Source organism: Lepidochelys kempii, chromosome 6, assembly GCF_965140265.1.
Source record: "Lepidochelys kempii isolate rLepKem1 chromosome 6, rLepKem1.hap2, whole genome shotgun sequence".
NCBI lineage: Eukaryota > Metazoa > Chordata > Testudines > Cheloniidae > Lepidochelys > Lepidochelys kempii.
In genome coordinates, this window is record NC_133261.1 from 61,530,621 (window position 1) to 61,547,629 (window position 17,009).

Here is a 17,009-nt window from a genome sequence, read left to right on the forward strand (position 1 = left end):
GGAGAGTGGTCACCTCAGGGGGTTTGATGAATGGCTTCTTGTGAGAGGCTCTTAAGCCCACCCCAGCAGGAGTTGACAGACTGCTGGGGGGTATATGTGCTAATGTTGCTGCTAGAAAGGGCTCTTGTGAAATTAGATGAATTCACTTACAAACTGAAGTATCTGCTTTTTGCAGGGTAGCAGGAGACAAAAATAATATGAAGAGAAGCATAAAACACATGGAAATGACCTTTGCTCTTCCCCTGCTTTGGGTGTGGTTGTGCATATTAGGATTTCTCCCTCTTTTGTTGTTACCTTTCCTGCTCCATTTTTGTCTTGTGAAAAGGTGAATGTTGCAATAGCTCCCATATTAAATGCAGAGCCTAACAGGCCTAGGCCTCTATGAGCCCACATAGCAGAAGGAGTAGCAGGAGCCCAGTCTCAATTTGATTTTAATGAAAAAAAAGGCAAGAGGTAATGAAACAGAATTACAGAAATTCATTCAGTCAAAGTCTAAATCACTATAGAAGCCTTTCCTCCATGTGTGCAAAATCGGCTGCCTTTAAAAATAGCCCCTTACTCTGCTACACAGGCCTCTGTGAAGGCAGTTCCTTGCACCTTTCTCCTCCAGTCCTGTTCTCAGGAGCAGCTGCTTGTTCTTTGTGACTGTTTTGCCCTTCAGGAGAACTAAGTTGTATCTCCAAGTGAGAAACAGGTGAGGCAGTTGCTGAGAGCAGCAGGCTGGTTCTGCTGCATTAGAGTTCCCATGCTGGTAGCAGACTGTAAAATTCCCCATGGTGAAGTGGAGGGAAAGAAAAGGAAGCCTGCTAGTAGCCTCCACTGCTAGGAAGGGAACTGGACCAGAAAAGGAACTAAAACTGGGAAGTGAATGTGCAGCATCACCCTATGAGGAGCCAGAGCCTCTGGTGTCTGCTGCACTTCACTCTTCACCAGAAACAGTAGTGGAGAAAGTGGAGGGCAGAAGATGATGACTGCTAGCCATTAATTTTCTCAATACCAGCTGTAGACTGCAAGGAGATCCTTGCAACCTCCACGCAGTGGTCCTAAGGAAAGAATCACCTTTAGTAACTCATCTAGAAGATCCAGGTGATTCACCCTGACAGGTGCATAGTGACGCAAGGTCACTTGCATGCCCCGCCCCACCTATTAAGCTGAGTATTTGTTTTTTAAATGACACCAATGTGGGGGATGGGGGAAAAAAACTAGCAAGGTTGGCACTTGTCCCAGTTTTAGAGTAAACAGTTCTGTTACGTGGTCTTTAATTGTAGTGTAAAATTTTCTGCCTGCCATGCACATTTGTTTGGCCCACAGTCAACATCTGCACCAATGGTGTGGTACAGGGCTGTAGCTACAGGCAGCCTGTGGCATTCACAGCTGGGGGAGGTCAAAACAAAAGGCTGTTACTTTAGAGAGAGATCCAAAATTTCATAACCACACCCACTGATTGTAGCTCTGCAAATTAGGATCATGAATGCAATTAAAGCTCAGGGAGCAGGCACAGTGCTTTTTCCTTTGTACAGCATTGCACAACAGCCTAGGTGCATGATACCACTGAAGGATCAGGAATTGTGTATCAGATGGGATAATCCATGTGGCAAAGTCCATTGATACCTGGAACTTCTCCAAATTACCCCTGCGCTGAATCCTGGGTCCAATGGCAGGTTTACAATCCTACCCTAACTTAAGGCCAGTTTTTCCTCTCAGAACAGAATTGAGGGGGAGTAACCAGGTGCCAGCAGCAATTAAGTAGCAGAGACAAGGGACCCCACAACCTCATCTGTAACCAGCCAGTGATCTCCAGAAGCTCCATCTTCTTGGAAAGCAGATGAGGATTCAGCCCCTACCCAGCAGGTGTGAGTTACGGTCTCTGGTCCAGGTCTAGCCTTCACACTGTAATCAGCCCAATGGCCCAAGCCAAAGTGCTCAAAGCAGATTGGGAATCACACTGAAATCAAATCATTCTGACCTTAGTGAACAAGGCCATTACCAACTGAGCAGGTGATGGCAGCTCCTGGGAGACATTCCCAGTTCTCTTTGTTGCTGCTAAAATAAGTGTTTAGAATTACAACCATTAAAAGGGGAAAGATTATTCCTGAAGAGCAGCTGGCTGCACCAGGTGGAAGGGGAGCCCCAGCTTTGTCATGTATTAAAAATAGGCATTCCACACAGTACACTGGATTCAAGGGGGCAATCCACTGCTTTCATGCAGTTAGACCATCCTGCTCCAGATGCCCTGGGATTTCAACCCCAAATGTCATGTCTCATCTAAAGAGCAGCCAGAGGCTGGTCACATCAGAGTCCAGCTTCTGTGAAAAAGAATGTTCAGTTACTGAAGGACAACCCAACCACTCCCAGGAGCAGCACTGCTCCCTCTTGCTCCCTGGGGAGGGGTCAGAGCAATTGTCATGGCTGCTCTTCTCCCTCATTGGAAACATGCCGGTAACCAGGTGGCTGGGACTGTATGCGGAAAACGACGGTCAGGAGGAGGATAATGAGGAGGAAGAGGATGGATCCACAGACAGCCAGAGCCACAATCAGTTCTGCAAGGGAGAAAGTGAGCATACAGTGTGGTAACATTCAATCATCGCTGTCTCTCACTAATGCCCACCCCAGCCAGCACTCACCTGTGTCCTGAACATTGCTTGCTACCTGGCATTCGCGCGCCCAGTCCTGGGGAATGATGGGGTCAGTGAGCCGCAGGAAATCTGGCAAGGGGCAGCGCTGGGCACAGCCAGGCAGCGTCAGTGGAAAAGGCTCCCTCCCACTCTCGTTGTGGAAAAACATCTCCACAGAAAAGTTACTGGGGACAAAACAAAGACACAAATTACATATTCCTTGAAATTACATATTCCTTCTGCCTAGGACCATCACCCTCTTCAGCCATCCTGTAGCTATCTCTTCCTATCACCCACTTAGCATGCAGCTCTGGGAGCTAGCCCTTTCCCATTGTCTGTATTAAGATCTTCCTTCTGTTGTTTTCCCCTTGGGAGCAAGGGCAAGAGGCTCTGCCCTGAGGCTGGAGTTCTGCCGACATGTTTAACCCATGAGGCAAAGCCACAGCAGATGCCCTTACTGTAGCCCTCACCTGTCATCATCTTGGTACAGCTCAAATATGTGACATGAGGCATATGGTGCTTGTCTCCCATTGTAGACATTCAGAGCCATCTGCAGTGCCACAAGTGTTGTGTCATGCTAAGGAAGAGGGAGAGAATGTGAATCACTCTTCAGGAGGAGGACAGAATGCTTGGGACCACATCCACGAAAGGAGAGCTCAGCAGGGAACCAAGGACTGTGCTGGGCAAGAGACAGCTAATTGAAGAAACCCAGGACCATGCCAGAGAAGGGAAAATAGATTATGGGAATTCACTAGAGCAGGGGTTCTCAAACTTTAGCAACCCGAGGACCCCCATTTTGATTTAAAAATTTTTGGGAACCCCCCCAAGCCTCCTTGCACCACCCCTTCCCTGGGGCCATGCCCCTGCCCCACCACTGCTCACTCCATCCCCCCCCCCCCCATCGCTCACTCTCCCCAACCCTCACTCACTTTCACCAGGCTGGGACAGGATGGGGTGCGGGCTCTGGTTCCGGGCTAGGACAGGCGGTTGAGGTGTGGGAAGGGTTGCGAGGTGTGAACTCTAGCAGGGGGTTTAGGTGCAGGAGTGGGTGTGGGCTCTGGGCTGAGGCAGAGGGCCGTGCTTACCTCGGGCAACTCCCGAAAGCAACCAGAACATCCCTCTGGCTGCGGCTCCTAGGCAGAGGGGCTAAGGGATCTCCGCACGTTGCCCCTGCCCACAGATACCACCCCCACAGCTCCCATTGGCTGCAGTTCCCAGCCAATGGGAGCTGTGGAGTCTGCACTTGGCGTGGGGGAAGCGTGTGGAGACCCCCTAGTACCCACCCCAGGGGCTGCAGGGACATGCCTGGGGCTCCCAGAAGTGACGGGGGGAGCCAGGACAGGTAAGCCTGTTCCCCAGTGTGCTGGAGGCATGCCTGGGAAGAATGGGGAGGAGTTTTTCCACAGGGCTTGCAGACCCCTATTTGAGAAACACTGCACTAGAGGAACAGAGAAAACAGAGCAGGGGCCCTGGTAAGGTAACTTGTGACTGTGCGGAGGGAGTGGGGGAGAGAGAGAGCGCGGGGGGAGCTCTGTCAGTCTAGGGGTCAAGTCCCTGAAGGTACATCTACATTACAATAGAACACCCATAGCTGGCCTACATCAGCTGACTTGGGCTCATGGGGCTATAAAATTATAGCGTAGACATCTGGGCTTGGGCTGGAGCCGGGGCTCTGAGAACCTAGATGTCTGCAATTTCATAGCTCCACAGCCCAAGCCCTGCAAGCCTGCGTCAGCTGACCCAGGCCAGTCATGGGTGTTTTTTTGCAGTGTAGAGACACCCCAAGGGATCCCATTCTACGGCAGTTCTGGGAGTGATGCTGGACAGTCTAACTCAGCAGGTTGCTAGAGAGGGATATGATTGTCTGCATCTATCATTCTATCATCTATCACTGGCTGAAACACCACATCAGGGTAGCACAACCCATCTATCAGAAGAGGCAGTGACCCCGAGTCTGTCCTCCTGCTCTTGCTGAGTCAGCCACATGCTGGATTTTTAGACTGGGAATTCACTTCTTTGGATGCAGAAGGGATGATGCCAGGTGCTGTAGAGAATATGCTGCAATGGGTAGAGACATATTCTGGATATAGAGACTGCACTGGAGGATGGAAGGATGGCAGAGCCCCCACCAGGGCCCAAACCCCATGGCAGGTGGTGGGATGGCAGCTCCCAGATGCAGACTTACTGCTGAGTAGGCGAGTAATTTCAGATGCTGGGGTGCAGACGCATTTGCTGCTGAGGTCATGTTTTTCCTTATCTGAGCCAGCAGGACCCCTGCGGAAAGAGAATAGCTGGGCAGATCCCAAAGGACAGAATCTCTTACCTGAGATGCCATCCCTTCCCCACTCACCACCCTGCAGACGAGCTTTCTCCATCTGCTGGTGGATCCCAAACAGGAATTCAAAGCCAAAGTCTTTTAGTTGCTTCAACTGAGTCATGACATCCGGGGTCACCCATGGCGGCAGTAGCAGCCTATGTGTTTGCTGAAAAGAAAAAAGGAGAACTCATTCAAAGGGAGACAGTGTGGGCAGAGGGTAGGTCACAGGGCTCAGAGTCAGGAGACCTGGGATCTAGTCCAGATTCTGCCATGGGCTCACTGTGTTACCATGGATGACTCCCTTCCTCATCTGGGCTCAGTCTCCTCTCTCACCCCCATCTGCAGAACTACATTTGTAAGACATTCTGCCATTTCAACATAAGAAGCATGAAGAATAGTAAGAATAAAAACTAGGAACTACATTTCTCTGAAAACACAGCCAGAGTGTGATGTTAGCTCAAATTGCAGAGACAATAATCCTGGGGCATCCGCTTTGTGTGAAGATGATTCTGCCGCACTGAGACCACACAGCCAGAAATCAAAACATAAGACAAAAGAGCAGGAAGAAGACTCAGACAAAGCTATTGCTATAGGCAGAGCACATCTATACAGGAGAAGTCATCATAAGCACAGGCACTTGTGCACTGAGGAAGAGAGCAGAAGACTAGCACTCTGTAATTGTCTTATTGAGATGCAGCTCAGATGGAAACCTCAATAACCATGCTCTGAACAAGGGGAGTCAGGAAAGGAGTCTGCTTTGCAGACAGCCAGTGTACTCAGAGGAATGGCTGAATTACAGTGAAAGCAGCGATAATCTCAGAAAGGTCGCAACTTTTGGGGCACAGAATCATAGAATATTAGGGTTGGAAGAGACCTCAGGAGGTCATCTAGTCCAACCCCCTGCTCAAAGCAGGGCCAACACCAACTAAATCACTCCAGCCAAGGCTTTGTCAAGCTAGGCCTTAAAAACCTCTAAGGATGGAGATTCCACCACCTCCCTAGGTAACCCATTCCAGTGCTTCACACCCTCCCAGTGAAATAGTGTTTCCTAATATCCAACCTAGCCCTCCCCCACTGCAACTTGAGACAATTGCTCCTTGTTCTGTCATCTGCCACCACTGAGAACAGCCTAGCTCCATCCTCTTTGGAACCCCTCTTCAGGTAGTTGAAGGCTGCTATCAAATCCCCCCTCATTCTTCTCTTCTGCAGACTAAATAACCCTAGTTCCCTCAGCCTCTCCTCATAAGTCATGTGCCCCAGCCCCCTAATCATTTTCGTTGCCCTCCGCTGGACTCTCTCCAATTTGTCCACATCCGTTCTGTAGTGGGGGGGGGGACCAAAACTGGACGCAATACTGCAGGTGTGGCCTCACCAGTGCTGAATAGAGGGGAATAATCACTTCCCTCGATCTGCTGGTAGTGCTCCTACTAATGCAGCCCAATATGCTGTTCGCCTTTATGGCAACAAGGGCACACTGCTGACTCATATCCAGCTTCTCGTCCACTCCTTTTCTGCAGAACTGCTGCTTAGCCAGTCGGTCCCCAGCCTGTAGCAGTGCATGGACTCTGCACTTGTCCTTGTTGAACCTCATCAGATTTCTTTTGGCCCAATCTTTCAGGCCATGTCCCATCAGACTCCATGGGAGACTAGGACAAGCACCCTCTGGGCCATTCTACAAGATTCAGATCAGGCACCTGTCAGTAACCTGGGTAGTTTGTTTTGCATTCATTTACCAAGAGCACAACTAGGAAGTTCTGGTTTTGCTTGGAGTTATTTGTTGGTTTGAGCTGGTGGAGTAAATCTACTGCCTCAGCAGTGGAAATGCCAGTTTCACTCAGCAAGGTCTATTCCCCAGAGCATTATTTGTAGGAGTGTGAGCACCACCACTTCTCTGAGTAAGCAGAACTTCCTTTCCTGGGGTACAGCGCTGTCCTGTGTGCCATGGGGATAAAGTTCTCCCTTCTCAGAGCCTGCCCACTCACCTTCTACTAACCCAGGGTTCTCAAACACGTGGCCCACGGGGTTATTTCCTGCGGCCCACCAAGCTCCCTGCGCCCTGCTGCCCCGGAGTTATTTCCTGTAGGCCACCAAGCTCCCCTCCCCCCAGCACGCCGTGTCCCCACTCCTCTGCCTACCTCCAGGTGCTTCCCGCTGCCAAACAGCTATTTGGCAGCGCTTAGCGCTTTCCAGGAGGGAGGGGGGAGGAGCGGGGAGCTGTGTGCTCAGGGGAGGAGGCGGAGAAGAGGCAGGGCAGGGGCGGGGATTTGGGGAAGGGGTGGGAAGAAGCGGGGTAGCGGAGGTGTCAGTGATGCGGCCCTTGGGCCAATGTACTAGTCGTCATGTAGCCCTCCTGGTGATTCGAATTTGAGATCCCTGTGCTAACCAATGAGCTGTTCTTTGAGTTCTCAGCCCTGTAAGTCTGTGAGAAGTCTAAGCAGACAGTTAATGAACAGGGCCTTGGACCCTGCTACACAAGGACTTTGAGCAGGACCAAGAGGGGGAATGGGAAAGGGACTCCCTGATCTTTCTTCCAAGGGAGTTTCTATTTCACTAGCAGGATCTGCTTAAATCAAGATTCCTACAAGGAAAGATAGTGGATTCTGTGATGCTAAGAAAGTATTTGGAAATCAGGCAGTGCTTGTTCCTCCCACTACCAGCGTCTACAGGGCTTTTCAGATGCCATGCCCAAAGGAAAAACAGGATGGCATAAGCCAAAGAAATGCAACAAACTTTCTAGAAGGAATCTCTGCAAACATATTTGAGTCTGGGAGGGGCAGACCCTTCTAGTTAATGAACAAGGGTGAAATTCAGCCCAGTCACAAAATCAATTACTGTGCTGGCAAGGGAAGGTTTAGAATGACATTTTTGGTAATTACAGTATTTGGACCCCCAGGGATTTTGAAGTCTAAGGGCTTCTCTACACATGGAGTTATTCAAGAATCGTTATTCTGGAATAGCTATTTCTGAATAAATCTATGTGCTGGCATTCTCATTCTGGAGTAAGAGTACCTTTTTCTAAATAAACTTAATCCACTTTCTGGATTAAAGGTGTCTACACAAGGAGTTATTCTGGAATAGCTATTCCACTTTAAATTCATACCTCACCTTATTCTGGAATAATTTTCCTGTGTAGACAAACCCTTAGGAAGGTTTTAACTTTAACGAGCAGTATTCAAGCACTGATTCTACTTACATTATGGTGGTGTCAATCATGGCTCCATACTTAACAGAGCTGAGTTTTGCTCTCAAAGCAGAGACTAGACAACTTTGTATGTGTGAAAAATAGAGGATATCCTCCCCAAAATTAGAGCTCCCAGGCCTTGTCTACACAAACTTGCACTGGATGAATACTCAGGTATTTGGTTAAACCAGGACAAGTCTGTGTGTAAACGAGGCCATACTCTAGTTCTAAATGGATTTTCTGAACATTTGAAAGTAATCTATTAGTTTACGGTTTAAAAGTAATTTAAAAAATGAGTCCTAAGAAATGTAATTCTATGTCAGACCGTTTTTGTCCCCAATGATCTCAGTTCAGGCATCGTCCATCTACACAAAAATTGGCAAAGATCTGAATTTGGAATAAAATCATAGAATATCAGGGTTGAAAGGGACATCAGGAGGTCATCTAGTCCAACCTCCTGCTCAAAGCAGGACCAATCCCCAATTTTTGCCCCAGATCCCAAATGGCCCCCTCAAGGATTGAACTCATAACCCTGGGTTTAGCAGGCCAATGTTCAAACCACTAGAGCTATCCCTCCCCCCCCATAGACCTAGTGCAAGGAGTAGGTTTGGAAAAGAAATGTTTAGAATTAATAATCACTTTTCCTGTTATTCTTCAAAACTGGAAGTTTCACTTTCAGAAGAGGCTGGAGAATGTTCTTCAGCGAAACAAAGAATTGCCCTCTTTCAAAATGGCTGCCATCTCCCATTTGGTTCAATGGGACTCAGACCACAGAGTGCCCTTAGCAAATATGGCCAAGAAAATAACTGCCCTGTAGTGATATTATGAAGAAAAAAAAATTCTGTCTTAAAAATCAGTTTAATCTCATTTGGGATTTAAAAAAAGGCATGAATTGTAATTGTATTGTTACTGCAAGGTGTCACTACAGTGCAGAGTTAAGGTTATGGAGTGTTCTAACTGTTTGGATTTCATTTTACCTCAATTCTAAATTTCTTGGGTTTGTAATGCTTGTCTTGGGATAATTACAACACGACTATAATGTTTACCACAGTTCCCTCTAAGGTGCAGGCCTGTGTGGCTGCACACAAGGGAATGAAGGACCGTGCACCTAATTAGTGGAGCTGCGCAGACGTGGCTCCACTAATTAGGTGCCTCCTGGACTCTCGAGAGAGGATGTGGAAGGTGAGGTGGGCAGGGGTCAGGTGGGGGTGGGGAAACAAAGTTTGGGGTATCCCAGGACTCCCAGCCCCAGCTGGGCTGTGTGCAGCAGCCGGGGAGAGACGTGACTTTCCCCAGCAGCCGCCTCTCTGCAGCCCTAGCAGTGCATCTTGTTAATTATCCCTTGTTTTAATATTCTTTCTTCCATATCTATGAACTTTAAAAAAACATATCTACGTTTTTTGTTTGTACTGGTGGTGCATATCTGCACATTATCTCGATATTGGTACACATACCAAAATTCAATCCGCACATGGATGGAAAAAATTAGAGGGAACATTGATGTTTACTCTATATTACTGATATGTGCTTTCAGCCTTAACTCCATTTTAATGTAGTTTTTGTTTGGGAATTACTAAAATGACACCACTTTGCTCTTCTTTAGGGCCTTCCTGTGTCAGAGGAGCTCAATACATTTTACAAACAATAAGGAATAAAACCTAACAGTTCTCTAGATTGTAGGAATGTATTATTCCCTTTTATAGATAGGGAAACTGAGGCACCAAGCAGGAAAGTGACTGGCTCAAATTAACTGTGAGCTAGGGGAGCGTCAGTAATAGTATCCTGGAGTCTTGACTCGCTCTTCCTTCCTCAAATAACTAGATTAACATTCCCTCCATCTTGAAAAAAATCTCACTCCGGATTTAACTAATTAAAACCAAAGAATAGTAAAGATTTTGGGACAACCATCCCTTTCTCAGGAGATAGAATGCCACAGGAGAATTAAGTTTCAGTTCTAGCATGACATCTGAAACATGCAGCTAGAGGATCTATGGTGCTGGAGGGGATAGATTTCCTAAATTGTGCCTCTGGAGTGGGGGAAGAGTTGTTATTCCGAAATCTGAAGATTAGGGCTAACTATGTGGAGGGAGAAGTGGAAGGTTGCTGTACAACAGGCAAGTCCATTTCTCACCAATGCAATTGTCTCCAGTCTAGTGAATCCCTAATTCCACTCTGCTGAGCCAAAGACCCAGGTTCCTGCTGTTGTGTGGGGATTCCCAGACTAACTTACCTCACAAAAAAGTGTGTCGTAGATGCTCCAGACAGACTCCAGGGACACATCCTGGATCCCTGTCTGATTTGCCACCATCTCCAGGAACCCCTGCAGGCGACAAGGCAGAGACTCAAACCTTCTGCTCTTCCACCACACAACTCTGCAAAGCAGAGATCTTTCACCCCTCCCTGACACCTAGAATCATATAAAGGTATCTTCTTCCTGCTCAGGGAGACCTTTTCTCACACAAACTCTCACTTACCAAATTCTGTCTGGTTTTATTTATGTACTCTGCTGATTGCCGGGTTTCATTCTGTAGCTGCTCATACCGCGGGCAAGGGGATAATGGAAACTTCAGCAGCTGGGCAGAGACAAAAGGAGACGCTGGGTCAGGGAAGATCCTGACAAGCAGCAGCGACTGTACTGCCTCCCCACCACAGCCACCTCCCAGTCTTGATGAAACAGGGTCTAAATAGCTCCCTCTGAGGAAGGGTCTCCCTTCCGGTGAGACTCTGCATCTAACAACTAAATCAACAAGGGACATGAGGAGAATTGTGGGTCTAGAAGCAGGGGGATCCCCTGCAAGGCCAGGCTAAGGAGCGATAATGGGTAAGCTCAGGACTGGAGTGGGAGGCTCTTGGCGATAAGGTGAACACCATGCCTGAGCTGCCAATATTTATCCTTGAGAATGACTCACCTTCTCCCCAGAGTCAGGCACAGAGTGTACAGGGATTGGCTGCCAGGAAACATTGGGGTTGAACACCTGTTGTCCTTGTGGGGGATACAGTCCTGCCAGATTGGCCTCTGCACTCATCAGTGTCCGGTCGTAATCTGTGCTGCGAATGAAAATCTGCCAGGGGCACAGAGAGCCTGTTCTGTGAATATCACTATTGTACACAGGAGTGGGGATACCTGGACTCTGACCAAGGGACTCAGAATACAGGCACCACAAAGACAAAAAGTTTTAGGCATGGCAGAGAGTACATGGAGTGTGCTGAGGCCATTACAGCTTAAGCAGTTCACAAACCATGATGGGGAAAGAGGAAGTGCATATAAAAGGGCAGGCTATTAAGGCATATGGGGCACTATGGAATACATCATGGAGATGGGAGATAGAATACAAGTGAAGGAGTAGCTCAGGCAGAATAATATAAGTAGCAAGTAGGTAGGAGACAAGGCCAGAGATATAGATGGGGGTAGGTAAAAAGAGAAAATATAGTGTAGTTATATCACAGGAATGAAGGTAGGACTCCTTGGTTCAGTCCTCAGATCTGCCATTGACTTGCTATGCAACCTGTGACAAGAATCTGCCCCTCTCTGGCCTGTTTTTTCATCTGCGAAATGATGACAATAGTGACATGGCTAGTGGATGTGGCAGAGGTTTCATTTATTAATGTCTATGAAGCACTTTTTGGTCCTCGGAGGGAAGGGGGCAGAAGATCATTATCATCGGCAGGAGGAAAACTTGACAATACAGAAGAAGAGCAAGAGCAATTGCAGAGATTCAAGGAGGGTCAAAGTAGTGAAAGTTTGATACCTTGACATTTGTGTACTGAGGCAACTGGAGGGGGGAGAGAGGTATGTGGGGCAGGCTTCAGTGATAGGTGGAGTAGATGAGATGAATGGTTATGAATGAAGGGATAAATATCCGGGCAGTCAGGACATCAGAGAAGAAGCAGATAAAATAAGAGTCTTGTGAATGGTGATATAGTTTTGCTTTATAGAGCATCTTGCATACAAACGATATCCTCAAAACTTATTCTTGGAAAACACAAGATTTACTCACTGCCTTTACTCTGAATATTTCCACCCATCTGACATGAGGCATGGGTAGAGAGAGACCTTTCCCCATTAGCTAGGATGAAAGAACTCCAAGGTATGCTCTAAAGAAACACCTAAGCAGTACCTTAACATGGGATAAAGAAAGAGCAATCTACAGCACTGTCTCAGGTTGCTTATCTTTGGGCATATGCTCATGTCCCAGCACCCTTTTATAAGACTCTAGCCTGTGGCTGAATCAAGTGATGACCAACAGTCACACAACAGCAACCCGGAGCTGATGCTTCCTATAAGAGGGAGCTTGATCAGAGGATACCAGGATCAGGAAGTAGGAGGGTGCTCTTGGCATTAGCCAGGTGGCAGACAGCTGCAGGAAAAAAGAGAAGCAGCAGCCTCAGCTGGGAAAAGCTTTGAGAGAGAGAGAAATGTGGGAAGGAACCTCAAAGCTTGCAAGGAGAGCTGGAAGATTTGTATTTGAGTTGACACTGAACTGTTAACTATTGTTAATAAGCTAGACCAGAAGAAGGGAGTGTTACTTGAACCACATGATTCTGCATTTACTGGAGAGCCCCAAAAGGGGAAATGAGGCAGCAGATACTTGACCAGAAGAAGTCAGATGGCAATCCACTACCACATTAATATTAAAAGGCCTGACACAGCTGTGGGTCTGTATCAGCAATAGGACACAGGAGTCCTAAGATAATACTCCCTCCATCTTGAAACTCTTCTTCCTGCTCCATCTGACTCAAATCTGTCAGAAGAACAACAATAAGTATTTTGGGGGACTTCCCACACCCCTCCTTTAGAAACCCCAAATGTCACCTCTATGTATAGTATATGCTTCCTGAAAGCCTCCATACTTTGAACAAGTGAACTTCCCAAATGGCTAATCAGAACCACCCAGTTTTCAAAAACTAGGGCAAAGACTTCTGTAGCACCATCAAACTTGCAAAGAAAACAGAATCAGCTACTTTGGGACAAGACCCTTAATGCTTTATTGACAGAAATAAAAGAATAGTTTGGGTAGAGATTATGGTGTGTATGTGTAAACTTATTAGATGGTGCCTGGAGCTGGTCACTGGCCTTGCCTGGGACTGGGCAAGGCAAACACAGGCTGCATCCCTGTCCTATGGAGAGGATCAGCTACCAGCTAAAACTGTTACTTTAATTTCCATAGGCTCAAGTCTTTCATTCCTTGATACAGGGGCAGTGGTACCCAGTGCTATATTCCAACTAAGATTCATGGACCAATTTCAGAGTAGGTGTCTAACTTTCAGATAATGATGTTGCTTCTGCTTATCCCTGGGTTGAATTTGTCCTGGTATCTCATGGGGAGAATTTATGCATACTAATAGTAGCTTTTTCTTCAATCCTACTAGCCCTTTAAGACTGGGATATCTACCACAAAGTATAAAGGGCTGAGAGTAGGGCAGGTGTCTCTGCCACAGTGCAGGAAACAATGATGGAAGAGAACCAGAAAGCAGACATAGTCTTACTCAACTAGGTTGCAACAGGATGCTTCCCAAGGAAACTAGATCTTTAGTTGCTTCCTAAAGACCTTTACTTTGACTGACAATTTCTGAGGGGTGTTGGTATGTTTGAAGACCCAAGCAAAATCTGCTAAGGATGACAGATGCACCATCTTCGTAACCCAAGGTTCTAGAAAATCGTGCATGAATATTTGTTCTCCAACACTCTGCTCTACTGCAAAAGCATGGTAGTGTTAGAGTGGGGAACCAAAAAGCAGTAAGGCTGCTGGACAGAGGAACTGCATTTATTTATTTATTTGGCTGAGTTAATTTCCTTTGGAGCCTGAGTTCCACTGCTTGTTGATCAGACAAGACAACTTGCCGAGGCCTCCTGATTCAACTTCTCAAAAGAAGGGCATGAAAGAGATACACCCGGCTGCAGCTCACTCTCTGTGATGTCTTCCCAAGAGAGGGAGGGAATCAGATAAATTCCAGCTGATGTCACGGGTGCTTTTGTAGGTCTCTTTATTACCCTTTCTACTTCCCTTTGTTTAGGTGGCAGTGGCTTCAGGCCTCCTCTTGCATAGTATCTTGTCACCCCCAGATGTAACCATCATTCCTTCTTGCCCTCCCTACACTCTTACAGGACTGCACTCCTTTGGTATTCACAGTAACCCAGGTGATTTCAGAGACAGTTTCTACAGAAGATGCTATTTAATATAGTCATATTGTATCCTACTATGTGAAGGCACAGCATCATGAACATGACAAAGGGAAACAATAAGGGGCCTTGAAGACAGTGCAGGTACCCTGAGCACCAGGCTGCACCTTACAGGAAGATAAAGTGACCCCAGGAGAGGGACAGGGGGTGATGACCAATGGTAGTGGGGTAGGTTGCACTGACCTCCTGCCTATTGTATGAGGCGTTCAGGAATCCATGGTAACGCTTCCGGAGTGACTGGCCCAGATCCCATTGTTGCAGCATCCCAACCTGCACGCATCAAAAACAGGATTTGCCGCTATCCTGGGCCAATCCCAGCAAAGACCTCCGATGTCAAAGGCCACATAAAATGGCTTCCAAAGGGGAAAGGGTGGGTTCCCTGGCACTTCCCACCCACTATTAGGAAACGGCAGAAATCCCCTTCCTTGCGGGAGAGAAAGCAGACACCTTCTGAGGTACAACTCCAAATGTAATACTGTTCCCCGGGGTACCCACCTGGGTGAGCTGCCCAAATCCCTGGGGCCACGCGCTCTCCTGATGGGGGTCCCGAGGATAGGCCCTCACTGGGGAGCGGTCCCCGTGGCGGTACAGCTGAAAGAGGAAACACCTTCGCATTGCCTAGCGCCCCAAATCCGCTGCCCCCGGCCGCCCCCCTCTGCCCAGCGGCGCCCCCCGCCCCACCCCGTCTCCCCCATCGCCGCGCCCCCCGGCCGCCCCCCTCTGCCCAGCGGCGCCCCCCGCCCCACCCCGTCTCCCCCATCGCCGCGCCCCCCGGCCTCCCCACCTCGGCCCAGCGGCCCCGCCCGGGGCGCGGTCTGGCTCTGCGGTCCCAATCTGGGCCGCGCTCCCCGGCTGTCGCCCCTCACCAGGGTAACGAAACGCAGGCTCCGGGCTTGAGCCAGGGGCGGTGCCAGCGCGAGGCTGATGCCCAGCAGCAGCGCGAGAGGAGCCGCCATCGCTCTCCCCACCCTATCACTGACACTGCTGCTGAGCCTGGCCTGAGCCCGGTCCGGCCCGACACCCGGAACCCCGGCGTTGCCGGCCGCAGGAGCCGCCCCGGTGCACATTCCGCCACACACAGGAAAGAGGGATCCGCCATCTTGGTAGAGGCGGAAGCACTATAGAAATGGGACAGTAAAGGGAAAAAGGAACAGCACACCGGAAGTGAGTTGGAGAAGCGCCATGGGATGGGGGAGGGTGTTTTTGTCTGTTGGTCAGGGCAGGGGCTGTCGCCCATTCCAGGCCGCCACTGTCTTCCTCTTGGTCGTTAGGTTGTGTGCATGCACCACGGAGCCAATGTCCATTGGGACTGGCATGGACGGGGTTGGCGTGTGATTAACTGACTTGGTGCACATGCCAGGGCCAAGGTCTTGTCCCCACCTCTCTAGAAGCTCACTGAGCTAGAGAATAGGTCTAAAAAGCGTGCCAGGCTTCCAGCATGCATGTGCTGTGCATTGGATCCTAGACCAGCCTGATAGTTCTGATGGCTACCCCAGTCCAGTGGACAAAATGCAGCTACTACTGGCTGAACTCCAGCCAAATAAACTACAGTCCGTTGAGCCTAGAGAGCTAGCATCCCACATGCTCAAATAAATTGGTTAGTCTCTAAGGTGCCACAAGTACTCCTTTTCTTCTAGCTCCAAGAGTGGAAGCAGGAATTTAAGGCGTGTATCGGACTGACTCTAGTAACATGGAATTTGTAGTGATGTCTATGGTGAAGGTTGCCTGACAATCCCCTATTCCATTCTTTGTGCATAGCTTGTTGAAGCATTCGTCAATTTGGCTTAAAATTCCCAGGGATGGTCTCTGTTTGAAAATTTGAGCAAAAAATGATTCAGTTGTTTTTGAGAACAAGAGAGTATGTGTGCATGTGAGAAAATATATATTTCCCATTATTTAAAAAAATTGACTTTTTAACAAGTATCTGAGGGTAGCTGTGTTAGTCTGTATCCACAAAAACAATGAGGAGTCCGATGACACCTTAAAGACTAACAGATTTATTTACCATCAATTTGGCTTGAATAGGGACTGGGAGTGGCTGGCTCACTACAAAAGCAATTTTCCTTCTCTTGGTATTGACACCTCCTCATCAATTATTGGGAGTGGACTACATCCACCCTGACTAAATTGGCCTTCAACATTGGTTCTCCACTTGTCATGTAACTCCCTTCTCTTCATGTGCCAGTATATATTTATTTCTGTATCTGTAATTTTCATTCCATGCATCTGAAGAAGTGGGTTTTTTACCCACGAAAGCTTATGCCCAAATAAATCTGTTAGTCTTTAAGATGCCACCGGACTCCTTGTTGTTTTTGTAACTTTTTAACAGTTCTTTAATAAGTTAAAATTTGACACGGCAGAACCCTCACAGTGGAGCAACCAGTGTCAGAAAACTGATTTAGATTTACTGTACTGAGCATGTGTAGTAAACTTTTTTTTTGTTTTTTTGCTGAGCTCGTACAGATTTCCTAGAAACCTAGAAAATTCTAAATCTTACTAAAGGTGACTCAAAAAAAATTGGGATTGTGCGCTTTGTTATTATTTATAAAGAAGGACTGGATTAAAAAAAGTTGCTTTGTTTTAACATTAAAATGTCTGTTCTCGTGTAGCTTGGAATACTTTACTGGCTAGAGAACTTGTAAAATTATGGCATTGCAACAGCCAAAAGAGTGAAAGCTGAGTAACTGAAAGATGAAGGGATTTATAATCACATGT

At 47.8% G+C, this 17,009-nt stretch overlaps 2 protein-coding genes across 8 annotated transcripts in view; one reads left to right on the forward strand and one right to left on the reverse strand.

Moving 5' to 3' along the window:
- Nucleotides 1–257: 257 nt before the first annotated feature.
- ACP2 (acid phosphatase 2, lysosomal) lies at nucleotides 258–15,376 on the reverse strand. Its single transcript, XM_073348251.1, has 11 exons — nucleotides 15,161–15,376; nucleotides 14,790–14,885; nucleotides 14,478–14,564; nucleotides 11,023–11,175; nucleotides 10,588–10,686; nucleotides 10,344–10,433; nucleotides 4,966–5,098; nucleotides 4,801–4,889; nucleotides 3,086–3,192; nucleotides 2,625–2,800; nucleotides 258–2,540 (listed from the first exon to the last, which is right to left on the reverse strand). The coding sequence occupies exons 1-11, from the start codon at nucleotides 15,359–15,361 to the stop codon at nucleotides 2,404–2,406; spliced, it is 1,368 nt and encodes a 455-aa protein (XP_073204352.1). The 5' UTR covers nucleotides 15,362–15,376; the 3' UTR covers nucleotides 258–2,403.
- NR1H3 (nuclear receptor subfamily 1 group H member 3) overlaps nucleotides 14,553–17,009 on the forward strand; it is a 62,014-nt gene continuing 59,557 nt past the window's right edge. For 4 of the 7 annotated variants that reach the window (XM_073348255.1, XM_073348261.1, XM_073348258.1 and 1 more), the window contains exon 1: nucleotides 15,200–15,458. The gene's annotated coding sequence lies outside the window, so the exon portion shown is untranslated. Of the gene's footprint in view, nucleotides 14,750–15,199; nucleotides 15,459–17,009 lie in introns of those variants that run through there. The other 3 variants (XM_073348256.1, XM_073348257.1, XM_073348263.1) reach the window with 1 other exon arrangement.

What these genes read in the sequence shown, in the direction of transcription:
- ACP2 (XM_073348251.1), bottom strand. Translation starts at nt 15,361, where the DNA reads ATGTGCACCGGGGCGGCTCCTGCGGCCGGCAACGCCGGGGTTCCGGGT. An exon ending in CCTCATACAATAGGCAGGAG is followed by an intron (nt 11,176 to 14,477) that starts GTCAGTGCAACC and finishes TGCCCCTGGCAG; the next exon opens with ATTTTCATTCGCAGCACAGA. An exon ending in GAAAGCTCGTCTGCAGGGTG is followed by an intron (nt 4,890 to 4,965) that starts GTGAGTGGGGAA and finishes CTCTTTCCGCAG; the next exon opens with GGGTCCTGCTGGCTCAGATA.